The sequence below is a fragment of the Budorcas taxicolor genome, chromosome 4, assembly GCF_023091745.1.
Source record: "Budorcas taxicolor isolate Tak-1 chromosome 4, Takin1.1, whole genome shotgun sequence".
Classification (NCBI taxonomy): domain Eukaryota; kingdom Metazoa; phylum Chordata; class Mammalia; order Artiodactyla; family Bovidae; genus Budorcas; species Budorcas taxicolor.
The window spans coordinates 88,718,739-88,732,250 of NC_068913.1; the positions used below are offsets into that span (position 1 = coordinate 88,718,739).

The 13,512-nt window shown below is 38.4% G+C and overlaps 1 protein-coding gene across 1 annotated transcript in view; it reads right to left on the reverse strand.

The window, feature by feature from the left end:
- Positions 1-13,512, reverse strand: part of CADPS2 (calcium dependent secretion activator 2) — a 562,792-nt gene that overhangs the window by 162,626 nt on the left and 386,654 nt on the right. Inside the window, exons 13-14 of the mRNA XM_052639068.1 lie at positions 8,428-8,564; positions 6,005-6,192 (exon numbers count right to left, since the gene is read on the reverse strand). Coding sequence (XP_052495028.1) covers positions 6,005-6,192; positions 8,428-8,564 — 325 coding nt within the window. The remainder of the gene's footprint in view (positions 1-6,004; positions 6,193-8,427; positions 8,565-13,512) is intronic.

A 13,512-nucleotide genomic window follows, 5' to 3' on the forward strand; every position in this document is an offset into this window, starting at 1 on the left:
GAGGCTCAGACAGGACCAACTGCTCCAAGAAAAATAGCTCTAAAGTGGGGGAACCTGGGCAAGAAGACAGATGTGCTGACTGGTAGCTCAGCGCTCTTTCCAACATAGTAAATCTCTCCCCAACTTGCTCAGTTTCTGACTCTGTCTTATTTTAAAAAGCATAATTATTAATAGTACTGAACTCCAGGTTGGGTAGGTATAGGTATTTCTGTTGGAAAGTCTGATTGAGGCAGATTTAGGTTGTAATATAGTTTCTGACAGAATCAATAATAGTTCCTCAGTGTGTATTTAAAAGGCCCTCATTGCTAACTGTCCTTTCTGCTTCTACACATGTAGCACCTGGGATAAAATCTGTCAGGTCAGCCACATGGTATAAGTTTCACCTTGCTATGGTATTTTATCTGCTTGCTCCCCTGTCCCAGAAGTGAGTCTAGATTCATAATGGGTGTGATACTTACACTTAATTTCTGTAAGTCCTGTATCAAAAGAGCAGAATTAAGATGTGGTAATGAAAATTCTTAATGACACTATTTGAGGCAATTGTCTATGATTTGACTCAAAATGTGCACCCCTGTCTCTAAAATGAGAGGCAGGAAGTTGAGGCATGATCTCCAAAGTAAGAGGAAATGTCGTCTCTGAAGACGGAGGTATCATGATACGATGATTTGACTGATACCTGTGAAGGTTGCGTACTACTCTGTGGTATGATCTGGAATCCACAGAAAGCAGGGATTGCTTTACACATAAACTGCAGTCACATTGTCCTCCCTGGACTTGAAAACCTTGCACAGCTGAGCTGGCCTTTGTCGGGTACACAGCAGCTCAAAGATGGCCCTACTAGATCACACAAGACTCAGCGTCTCCGCTGCGTCTCTCACATCAAACAGGGGCATGAAAGCCCTTCTGTGTTCTTGCTTTAGTTTCTCCACCCTCAGCCTGACTCACACAACCCGGATGTTTAAGCCCATACATCAGCCTAGAACTCGCCCAACAGGCATTGTCTCTGAAAGTCTCTTTTCTCCTCGCTGACAGCCCTGAGTGGCGCCGAGGCTGCGTGTGGGGCCGTGTGAGGCAAGCACGCTGCATCCTGCAGGGGTGGCTCAGTTTTCTGTCCTTGACTCACTTTTCTGTCTTCCTTTCCTTCTCTCTCTCTTCCTTGGGTCTTTGTACCAGCCAGATCTCTTCTGTTGAACTCTATTCTCTTACTCCTGAAACACTCACAGTGCTATTCAGAGATGCTGGATCTGCTGGGAATGCACCCGCCTATGGCGCTGAGTGCCTTGTGGCAGGATGGGCTCCTGGAAATGGTTCAGAGCCAGACAGCACCACTGTCATTTGCGCCCATCCTGAACAAAAGACAGTCTTCCTTTCTTTTGCATTTTTGACAGAGGCAGTTCAGGTGAGCAAAGTGACTCTTTGAGGCTGTGTCTTGACAGAAGGAAAAACGATCACAAGAGAATATGGCCAATGCTGTAGAAAAGTCAGACTTGACATTGACGGTATTTTTAATGGAAGTCTGGATAAATATCAGACGCCACAGACAGGGATGAGAGAAGTTTATTTTGACAAAAGGAGGTTGCTAAAATCCAGAACCTTCTATCAGTGAAGAAATTAAGAGTGTAATTACATACATACACATTGAAATAGTTTGACTGAGCCTGCAGTGAAAGTGAAATTCACTTAGTTTGTGTCCAACTTTTTGCAACCCCATCTCCCGGCCAGAATACGGAGTGGGTAGACTTTCCCATCTCCAGGGGAATCTTTCCAACCCAGGGATTGCACCAGGGTCTCCTGCATTGCAGGCGGATTCTTTACCAGCTGAGCCACAAGGGAAGCCCAAGGATACTGGAGTGGGTAGCCTATCCCTTCTCCAGGGGGTCTTCCTGACCCAGGAATTGAACCAGGGTCACCTGCATTGCAGGCAGATTCTTTACCAGCTGAGCCACCAGGGAAGCCCTGCATAACTACTTATTTTTCACATTTTTCATCCTCTCACAATTCACATGCTTCTGGCTGGCTGACAAAGGGAAACATATTAGAATAATGTCCAATCCATATTGATATCGTGCTTTATAATTACCCAGGATCGTCCCCTTAGTGCTTCGCTTTTTCCATATGGTAACGCCCATTTTCAGAAAGGTTAGATAATTTGTGCAACATGGCTCAGCTTGCAAGTTGCAGAGCCAAGGTTCAAGTAGAGGTCTTCTGCCTCTTTTAATTCTTTTACTGTGACAGCATGACATTTCTGAGTGACATTTGTTAGACTCTAAACATTATAGAAAGTATTATGTCTTTAAGGTTATCTTGGAACATTTTACCCTAAACTGAGGTTCAAATTCCCCCCAAATCTATACTCTTTCCTTTCTTTTTTCTTAAGATATGTCTAACCTAAATGCTGAATCAGAAACTATTCACTATTGAAACTGACTATTCTAAAACCCCACCCAGGGATACCTGCATATGTACACATTTTAATCTGGAAAATGGATTTAACGTGTAATGAAAAGTGAAACTGTTAGTTATTCAGTCATGTCTCTCTGCGACCCCATGGACTACAGCCTGCCAGACTCTTCTGTCCATGGAATTCTCCAGGCAAGAATACTGGAGTGGGTACCCATGCCCTTCTCCAGGGGATCTTCCTGACCCGAGGCTTGAACCTGGGTCTTTGGCATTGCAGGCAGATTCTTTACAGTCTGGGCCACCAGGGAAGCCCTTACTGTGTAATAGTAAGTATAATATATGCGTGAACAGATAAACATACCTTACATTGCACTTTACAGTGTACCATCATAAGAAAAACAATAGTTTACAGAATAGAAGTAACTATGGCAACCTACAGATTCAAATCACGCTGCCTCCCATGTGGTGGCAGGAGCTCCCAGTTACCTCAGTAACCTTCCATTAACATGTGTCTCAAACACATGCATTTTTGGGGGCACATTAACTAAATTTTCCACTTAATGTCCTCACTTTAATTTCACCTTTCTGTGTTAATGACTAAAACATGCTGATCCTATTGTGCTCTCTGGGTTTGTCTATTTCACGGCAACCTTCTTGTCCTCCTACATTTCAGACTGCTGCCTAAACTTGGAGGCCGCGCTTTTGATACCCACTGGTCAGGAGGAATTAAGATAGAGCCTGGAGAGAGAAGAGACCATTTTTACTACAACAGCCCCTTACTTTGCCTATCAAACAGTCATCCGGTTATTCTGACTGTCTCATGCTTGCCCTGGCATCTCACCCAATCCCTCAAAGTTTGCTGAGTGCAGAGGGTTTAATTTGGGGTAACAGGAAAAGTGATTAAAGTCTGAGTCGCTCAGTAGTGTCTGACTCCTTGCAACCCCATGAACTGTAGCCTGCCAGGCTCCTCTGTCCATGGAATATCCCAGGAAAGGATACTGGAGTGGGGTAGCCATTCTCTTCTTGAGGGGATCTTCCCCACGCAGGGATCAAACTGAGGTCTCTCGCATTGCAGGCAGAGCCACCAGGGAAGTAAAAGGAAAAGACAGATGGAAGATGGATAGGCCGTTACTGGAAAAGACATTAACACAAATAATAAAGTCATTCGTTCATTCATCAAATGTATACTGAACACTTAGATTTTGTGTTCGGGTGTTACTTTTTGTCAGGCACTCTGCTAGGAGCTCAGAGAGCTTTAGGAGGTGGCTTCATGAGGATGATGGATTTAACTTTAAACATGGAGACTTTAAAGCATCAGCAGAATAGTCAAGCTGCCAGTTGTAGATAGAGACCTATAGCTTAGGAGAATAATTTAGTTGGAATTATCTGTACAAAGAGAGGTCAGCATTAAAGCTGTGGAAAGTGGCAAGATCACCAAGGTAGAATTTTCACTGAAGTAGAAAAAAATTCTCAGGACGAGAGAGCAAGTTCAAGAACAGATATAAAAACAAAACACCATACAACACTTGGGGTCTAGAGAAACAGAAATTATTAAAAAAGAAGTGGCAGAAAAAAAATAAAATAAAAAGAAAAGAGCTGAAATAGCTACATTGGGGAAAATGAGCAGCCTTTACCAGAAGCACAGGGACTTATGAATTCCATAGCACTGACTTTCCCATGAGAGTAAAGAGGGTGGAGCTGGAGAAGGAGATCTATTTCAAGTAAGCTCACCAGCAAAGTGAGGAGGTGGGAGCCAAATGGGGGAAAAGGTGAGAGGAGTTTTGTGGGGAAGATGAAGAGAACAATGGAAAGGTAGCTTGACAGGATAATCATACTTAGACAGTGTAAACTAACCCTTAACATGCTTTTCTTTGTGTGTGGGGGGATGCTTCAAAATCACTGCAGATGGTGCCTGCAGCCATGAAATTAAAAGATGCTTGCTCCTTGGAAGAAAAGTTATGACCAACCTACACAGCATATTAAAAAGCAGAGAGATTACTTTGCCAACAAAGGTCTGTCTAGTCAAGGCTATGGTTTTTCCAGTCATATATGGATGTGAGAATTGCACTATACAGAAAGCTGAGCTCCGCAGAATTGATGCTTTTGAACTGTGGTGTTGGAGAAGATTCTTGAGAGTCCCTTGGACTGCAAGGGGATCCAACTAGTCTATCCTAAAGGAAATCAGTACTGAATATTCATTGGAAGGACTGATGCTGAAGCTGAAACTCCAATATTTTGGCCACTTGATGCAAAGAACTGACTCATTGGAAAAGACCCTGATGCTGGGAGGGATTGAGGGCAGGAGAAGAAGGGGACTACAGAGGATGAGATGGTTGGATGGCATCACTGACTCAATGGACTTGAGTCTGGGAGTTGGTAATGGACAGGGAGGCCTGGCATGCTGCAGTCCATGAGGTCACAAAGAACTGGACACACCTGAGCGACTGAACTGAACTGAACATTCTTTTCACCACTCCCAAACCAGGCACTGTTCTAAGTGCTTGATGAATCCCTATCACAACTGATGATTTCAGAGAGAGATACTATTCTCTTTCTTAGAGACAGGTAAGTGGAGACACAACTAGATGAAGCAGCTTGCCCTCCCTCACATAGTTAGTATTATTGTTCTGTTATGTTGTGAGGCTTAGGCTTGTGGGAAGAATGGAAATAAAACAGAGGGAGATAGGAACTTTCCTCATGGTCTAGTTGGTTAAGAATCTGCCTTCCAATGCAGGGGATGTGGATTTGATCTCTGGTTGAAGAACTAAGATCCCACATGTCTGGGGGCAACCAAGCCCAAGTGTGTCAAAACTACTGAGCTTGCAACTAAGACCCGACACAGCCAAAATACACACACACACACATATACATATATAAAGAAAATAAAGAGGTGACAATGAAAGAAAGGCTGAGGCAAGGTACAATGATAAGAGCTACCTCCTTTATGGGAGGAGCCCCCACTAGCAAAGTTTCCCTGGAAAGAGACTGGGAGAAGAGAGTAAATAATATAAAAGAAAGACTTAAGTCCAGAGATACATACTTGTGGGGGCCTGCATTACATGTATTTTGCTATTTTGGTAAAACAAGAGGTGAGGTCACTGGCTCAGAGTGCTAAAAGGGGATACCTGTTCTTCAAGTGTGGATCAGGGAAGGGGCTGGGAGGAGACCTACATCAACCCATTATTTATCTCACTTTATCAATGAGCACATTCCACCATGGAAAAGCAAGAATCATTAGGTATTCACAAACCTGCTCACAAACCCTACCCAGACATATATATGCATTATAATAGAAATCCAGAAGACACTCAAGCTAGGCAGATCCAAGTACTAGGTGGTGCATAAGAACTAAAAGGCAACTTCTAATCTCACAGATACTCCGTGTTTCAAGTGGTTTTACTGGCAAAAAGAAACATAAAGTGCAGCCCACCTAAATCAACTGCATATTGATGTACATTTTTCCTTTGTGGGTTGTTTCTTTTCCCTCTTGCAAGAAGTGATTGGTATTTAAAATCTGTTACTAGGTGATGATGGCAAAGCACGTTTTTCTCTCTTCCCAAGTTCAACCCTCCACATTTCACTGTGTGTTTGCAAGTAAAAATACCTGTTGCCATGCACATGAGAGGCACAGAATGCAAAGCTGTAATGGAGCAGGGTTGGATCAATGACAGCACCGTTTTCCGAATGTTCCATCAGTTCTGTAAGGTAGCAGAGATGTCTGTGACAGCCCCTCACGCCGTAACGGGCACAGTACTCATCCAACACAAAGACCTGGCCAGGGCTAAACCACCCCTGCAAAAGGAAGAACAACAATAGAAAAAAATTATTATTTTTTCTGTACCAGAATTCACTTTTCTGCAGACACTATTAGGTATTGTAAGCAGAAAATGCATTACAGTGACTTTTGACAATTTTTTTTCTATTAGCAGTATGTTTCCTATTGTTTTTAAAACAGCAAATGCCATCAATTTTGGAACTGGTCTGGGCCACTGACAGCTTAACACCATCCTCTCTTTACTGCCATAGCAAGGCAGGGGCAACCTGCTCTTCTCTGCTGTCACTCACAACTAGTCAAATTTATTCGCGGCATCTAAAATGTGGGGTGCAAAGAATAACCTTCCAACAGACTTCAATCTCTATATGAATCAATTAAAAATAAAATGGCAAAGCAAACCAGATAACTGAAATCACCTAGTTTCCAAAAGCACTGTATAAAGTGAACTGAGAGAATTTCAGTAAGTTTTAGCCGTGGTATTTAAATTATTATTTGGGTATTTAAATATTTTGGATATTGTTCTCACTCTACTGTCTTTCCATGACAAATATAACAAAGTTAATGTCTTACAGTTTCTGGTTCTCTTGAAAAGAGATGTTAGGGTGGGTATATGAGCTTGGCTAATAAGAGAGGGCCAGGTTAGGGAGAGCTGGTTTACAAAATATTTCAGTGGATTATATGGATTAATTCAAGATAAAAAAAAGAGAAAGAAGAGGAGGATAAAGGAAAAGAAGAGTGTGAAATGCAGAAAGATGAGATAAAAATAAAATGCACTAAAATTCAATAAAAAATTTTAAAAGAAGGAAGAGGAGGAAAAAATACTAGAATACTACTGTGGTGATGGTGAAGGCGCTGTACTAGACATACTGTATATATCTTTAATATTTAGAACTATCATGCATACTAGTTATTATGATTCCATGTTATAGATACAGCAGCTAAAGTTGAGAGGTGTTCAGTGAATTGCGTAAGACGACAGTGCAAATCAGCTGCTGAGCCATGTTAACATCCAGGGTCATCTCGAGCTCAAATGCTCTTTCTAATCACACCTGCCCTTGAGGTCCAGCTGAATACACTGTAGTGTTCTCACACTCCATACGGCCTGCGAGGTCATCCACGTGGTCAAAACGACTTTCTGACATTTCAAGAACTAACCCCATGGAGTGGAATCCAAGAGGAAAGCATTCCTGTTGATGATCAATCTATGTGTGCTTGTCCCCGGAAAGACAGATGAGGGCTTTGTGATGACTTGTTTTACTCTCTAATTATAAAGTTTGGGCTCGATTGGGTTTAAGCTACATAACTGCATGCTGAATAACAGGTACTTAATAGTGAGTCTATAAACGAATTAATGAACATCAGCATGATCATGGCAGTAAGTTGTTCCATTTCTTCCTGTCTGTTGAAACATCTCTGGTGAGCTTAGAGTATGTCCTGTCTAAAATCTTAAAGAGAGTGTAACTCTATTGCATGCAGCTACCATGTTCAGTAGCCAAGAGACGAAGTGGTGATAGAAACATGAAGATTCTGGCCAGCGGAATTTCAGACGAATTGCCACCAACAAAATAAATCCTTGGATTTAAAGGCACAAGAGATTTTTAGGCTATAGTTCAATGCACACATTCTAAGGAGTCAAGGATTCCTTCCCTTCTACTTGTAAATTATAGCTTGCATTCCAAATTTTGGCTGGTTTAAACACAAAGTAGCAGTTTAGCTACTCTTAATGCATTTTTAAAATAAAGTAATTCCAATTATTTTTGGAGCGTTAGATGAAACTAAAGCTTTCCTCTGTTACACACAGCCATCATAATATTGTTTATTACACGGTTTCTCTCCCCTGTCACTTAGGTAGTCTTTGTAGGAATGAGAGAGAGACATGAATGGTATCACCATTTAGTGAGCAGAATTTAAACTTTAAAATGTCTGTATAGGTGTTAGTAAATCCTATCACAGAGGTTATTTTTTTAGTCTTTAGCAAAGCCTTCTCTTTTCATTCCACCTCTCCAGAGAGACCAAGAAACCACAGTTCAGCGTCTGTTCGAGTCCTTTCTCCTGGCTATTGAGTGGCACAGCAGTGATCTTCAAGTGTATAATTTTCAAATTGGGAAGCAATCGATTGGAATCTTTTATCCCTAACTCCAACTATAGTTATTAAATGAGTCAGGGATAAAAGGCTGCTTCATAACAAGTATTTCTCACTTAAAAAAATCTCTCACTTTAACCTATAGGGGATGAGATAAGTTTGTACTAACCAAGCAAGAATAGGAATCATTCAGTCTATGATCCAAAGTCTGCCTCTGGAGTATTCTAAACAGGAAGGCATGGTCCAGCTTGCAGGGGTTTGCAGAAATAAACTCATCCATACCATGTTTCTGAAAACGGTCTGCATCTGTGAATTCAGAAAAGCATGTACCTTTATTTTTCTGGTTTAATAATAACAGCAAATGAGGTTTTTGAACAACACAAAATGAATGTCTCATGATAACAGATAAATACTTTGCACTACATAAAGTATGAGGCCATGAATTCAGCAAAAACCATAAAATACAATATTTTTATAGCCTAAATAAAAATGACAGGGAAAAACCTGCCAATCAGTTGGAAGGAGGAAATTCTATTTTCATTCAAAGCTACTTCAAATATCTACCACAGAAATAATCTCACCCCACCCTAATATTAAGAAAAGTTGATACATTTTAAGTATATATTTACTGAGCTGGAAAACAGCCCAGGTCTATCCATAAAAAAAAATGACAACGATGGCTAGAAGCCTGCTTTCCAAATGGCAAACTAGGGCAGAAATGAACACACTTGCTTCAGCTGGATCACTTCCAGCCTTTTTTTGTAGGGAGCTTTTAATGGGACCAACTTTAATGTAGAAATGGCAATGAATGCTTCCAGGCTTCAAGTTTAAGAGACATGAAAAAGGGAACATCATGCTTGTGCAAATATGCAGACAAAGCACAACGTCCCAAATGGCACTTCAATCAAAGGCCCAAATTTATTGTTCTTCACAGATTGCATCTTTCAACGTCTGTAGACCCTGCGGGTTTATCAAAAGGCAAGCTTTTATGATTGCCTTCATTAATGGTATGTTTTGTCAAAGTCTTCAATGTGAGTTCTTTACTAACGATAGAGACAGCGAGCCACACACCACCCCAAAGGAGTGCTGGGGTGTTACTACATTAGCTCCGTAAGAGATGTTGCGCATATTGGGCAAGCAACCAGCTATCAAGATAAAAGTGGGCTCTTCTCACAATGGTTGAGCTAGGGCCCCATTGTTCCTTAAAATTCACAGAGAGATATCATTTCTGTTCATCACAAGCAGCACAGTCCTAAATGCAAGCTAAATGTAGTTTTTAAAAACCTACATGGTCCAACCCTAAAACTGCAATAGGAAAGGAGACAAAAGTTTATTGATTACACCCAATTATAGAGTCCGGCTCATAATAAAACTCAATATTGATCTGTGGACATGATGCTAACATAATCAGTCACATTTAGATATTTAGCTCAGATCATATTGATCCATGTCAAGTTCAACTTTCAGCCATATTTGTGGATGGAAGAAGTATATAATTCAAGCTGAAGGGTCTTCAGAATCACATGTTTAAAAAAAAGATACACAAACTAATTTATATCTCACATCAATGAAGGATATTAAAAGGTGAATGCAGCAAGGAAGCAATGAATGGCACTCATCAATGATGTGAGGTATGAAGTTCTGCCCATGGAGGAAGTGGCATATATACTCTTTTGCATTTAATAATTGCTTATCTGAATGATTAAATACATTACATGTGGTAAATTAGTATTAGTTGCATTTAACACTGAACTAAACTGCTTTTCCTGAACTGAGAAATGAGACAATCCAACTTCTCCTGTATTTATTCTTATGTCTGATTGCCTTTTAATATAGTTAAATATATGATAATGTGAAATTATATCAAATGTGGAGGCAGAATATTGAAAACTGCAAGGTACCCATTATGAAATCAGATTTTATATTTTAAAGAATTTATCTTAGAATCTTCATCTCTCCATTTATCTGAGTAAAAAAAAAGTTTTTAGCATCACCTTTAGGAAATTATAGTTTTAAAAAACATCTGCTGAATTTTATTCATTATTTCTTTCACCAGAGAAGGTCATAACAAGATGTTAAAAATAACACCCATTAATGATTTATCTGTTGAGAACATGATATACAGAGATTTCAGAGAAAAAAAATCCATAATTCCCCTTTTACTATAAAGTTTGTAGAAGGAAATTCTTATTTTAAAATAATAGGTGTACAGTCTTTAAAATATACAAGTTCATGACAAAACTGAGTCAATAGTTCATTTCTGTAATTAAATCATATATTCAAAAATGAATTTATAAAGTATCTTTCTCATGAACTATAACTCATATATTATTTAATGTGATAAGTTTTTCCAAATTACACACATAAATGGATACTTTTCTAGCAAATACTGTTACTAATAAAAATAATATTTACAATAATAATTTAAGCCACAGACTATACACTGACAGTGAAAACACATACAGGCAAACCCGCTAAAATTTTTATTAAAAAAACAAAAAAAACCCTACAATCCCTCCAGGGCTATAAATTCAATGAAAAGGAAATGTTCTCTTAGGGATTATCCCATTTTCAAACACAGGCTGTAAAGACCCTCAGTATTTACTTCTTTTCTATGTCTGATCAGCACAATTAAAAATATTTTATGCAAACATACTTCACCATGTACTACTTTACTATATTTCATGAATTTATGAATAAAAATAAATTATAAAGGAGACAGTTTTGATCTCTCTATAGGAAAACATTTCATTTTAAAATTCTCTCATGAACCAAAGTAAAAAAGGAAAACAGCTAGTATTAAATACCTAGTTTCTTATTTTTATAAAATTATATTTTCCATATAATTTCCTCTTGGTATAACATATCTTCAATCAACTGTGGGGGTAACACAGAGTTATCAATTGGATTAAATGGAAATCATGCTTTCAATCAATTATGTAACCAAATCCAAGGCTTGGGAGGCTTGCTTTAAAACTGAATTTATACTTGATTATCTTCAATTAATGTTCATCATAACACAAAATTATGGTAACTAGTCTTAAACAGAAAGTTATTCATGGCACTAATCAAATCTTCAAAGGTAGTTTAGTTTGTCTCCTGAAATAATATAAGGAAATTATCAAAAGAAACCAACGAGATATGAGATGAAACAATGTATTGTAAAACTGTCATAAATTGTGATGATTAACCTATGGACTAAGTACAGATGTTAGACATGGTAAATGAGCATACTGGTGGAGAGTTTCTATGGTAACAGTTGGATACATGCTCTAGCGTCTTTAGGTAGTACTGTCACCAGGCGTGGTAAAAGTGGATGGAATAAAACTCAAATTGAGAAAGATTACTATTTGCAATAGATTTAAGAAATGTTAGAGGCTTTATTCAAATGGGATCTGAAAATGTAAGTTTTTCATTAATAGCTGTCGGAAGTCAAGAGAAAAGATTAATAAGTAGGCTCACAGTATCAATCTGAACAGTTAACACTGACTTGAAAATAGCTAGCATAGAAAACCCTGTGAGGTCTATTAGCAAGCTGGCAGATCCCACTATGCTGGGAGGGCTATTTGGTGGGAGCTGACCACAGTGAACCTAAACCCTAGGAAGGGCACCTAAGTCAGAGTTCAGAATGTGAGAAGGGAAAAAACTAATTGAAATGTTTCTCTTTCCTTTGCAACTAATTTTAAGGATGCCGAATGTTTTTCCTTTCTCTTTTTTTGGCTGTTCCTGGTGTGAGAGAGATTAGAGATTAACAGAGCAAAGGGAAGGTAAAAGAGAGTTGGGGAAAAGGGCAAGAAGAAGAAAAGGAGGCCATTCATTCGCCTTCTAAGACCATTCATGTACCCAGGGGTCCAGGCCTGGGACCCAGGTACCAAAAGGACTAATAAGAGGGTGCTGCTAGCTGAGAGCTTGTCTCTTCTGCAAAATCTTGAGCTAAACCAAGTAGCAAATGAACCTTTGGAAATACAACAACTTGTTTTAGAATTACCCTGTGTTTAGGGGTTTGCCTATAGCTCCACTTACCATCTCCCACTCCGATTAAACTTTCCTTTTAGCTTCCAATCTTCATTAGCTTGAAGATTCACAGCAAGTTAAAAGTGACACAAAGAACTACCACCTCCCTTTTTATGGCACACATATAGCCTTTAATAGGAAGAGCTAATGTTTTAAAATTTTATGTAGATTATCTGGCTGGTATGTTCCTGTACATTTTATGCTGAAGACCTAAGAGAAAAGATACTGTTTCTTGAGGAGTCTGTTCATACCTCTATTATTAACTCAAGTAACTTTTTGGCCTATTTTGGTAAATACATTAAAATGTATGTACGGATTTATATGTCTTACTTTCTGCAGCAGATAAAAAATCATACTTTCACACGATGACAATTTTAACACATACAGACCTGTAATCATAGTAATATTTATTTTAAATAATCTATTCATCATATTTTACCAATGAAGGGTGAAATTTAATTTACTAGGGTCAGTGAGGAGAATTAGCTTAAAACATTAAACATAAGTTTACAATCTGACTGAAGAATTTTTTAAAAATTTGGCTTAACATTGAAAAGAAGTACTCAGGTTCATTTTTGACACTGATTTATTATTGAAAGTTAGCTATTACTGTATTGTATTAGGTAACAAACACAATATATTATGTTTGTGCCTAAGTGAAAGGAAAATTTTTTTAAAAGGTGCTTGCATAATCTTTTGTTTGTTTGGGGATAAAAATAAAGGATAGTTTAACCAAACATTGTCTGGCGGTTTGGCAAAAGACAGTGCACAGTTTGAAGCAGAAAAACTGGATAGCATTCCTTCAGCCTTGCTTTAATTCACTTTTTTCCTTAGAATTTCCATGTATCTTAAAAGTCAGTGCAACAGGGAAGTAGAATACATCCTCTTATCAGATAAATCTATGAATATACACCATTATTTATATTTTAAAAAAGATAATAATATTGTTCCTAATAAGTTAGATTTGATAATTATTTTGTTCTGACTATTCCTAACCATTCAGTATGGCTGGATTCAAAACTGAGCTTTTCTTTTTAAAGTTATAACACAGATACTTCAAAGAAAATTCAGGAAACAGAGGCAATGAATTAGCAATCAATCCCTCTAATTAACCTATCCACTGTAAATATTTTATGTATAATTCTACCTATATTAAAAAAAATTTTAACAGTGGCAATAATATCACATATATAATTTAGGATTTTCTCACTTAATGTTACAGAGCATTTTTGTAAGCTAT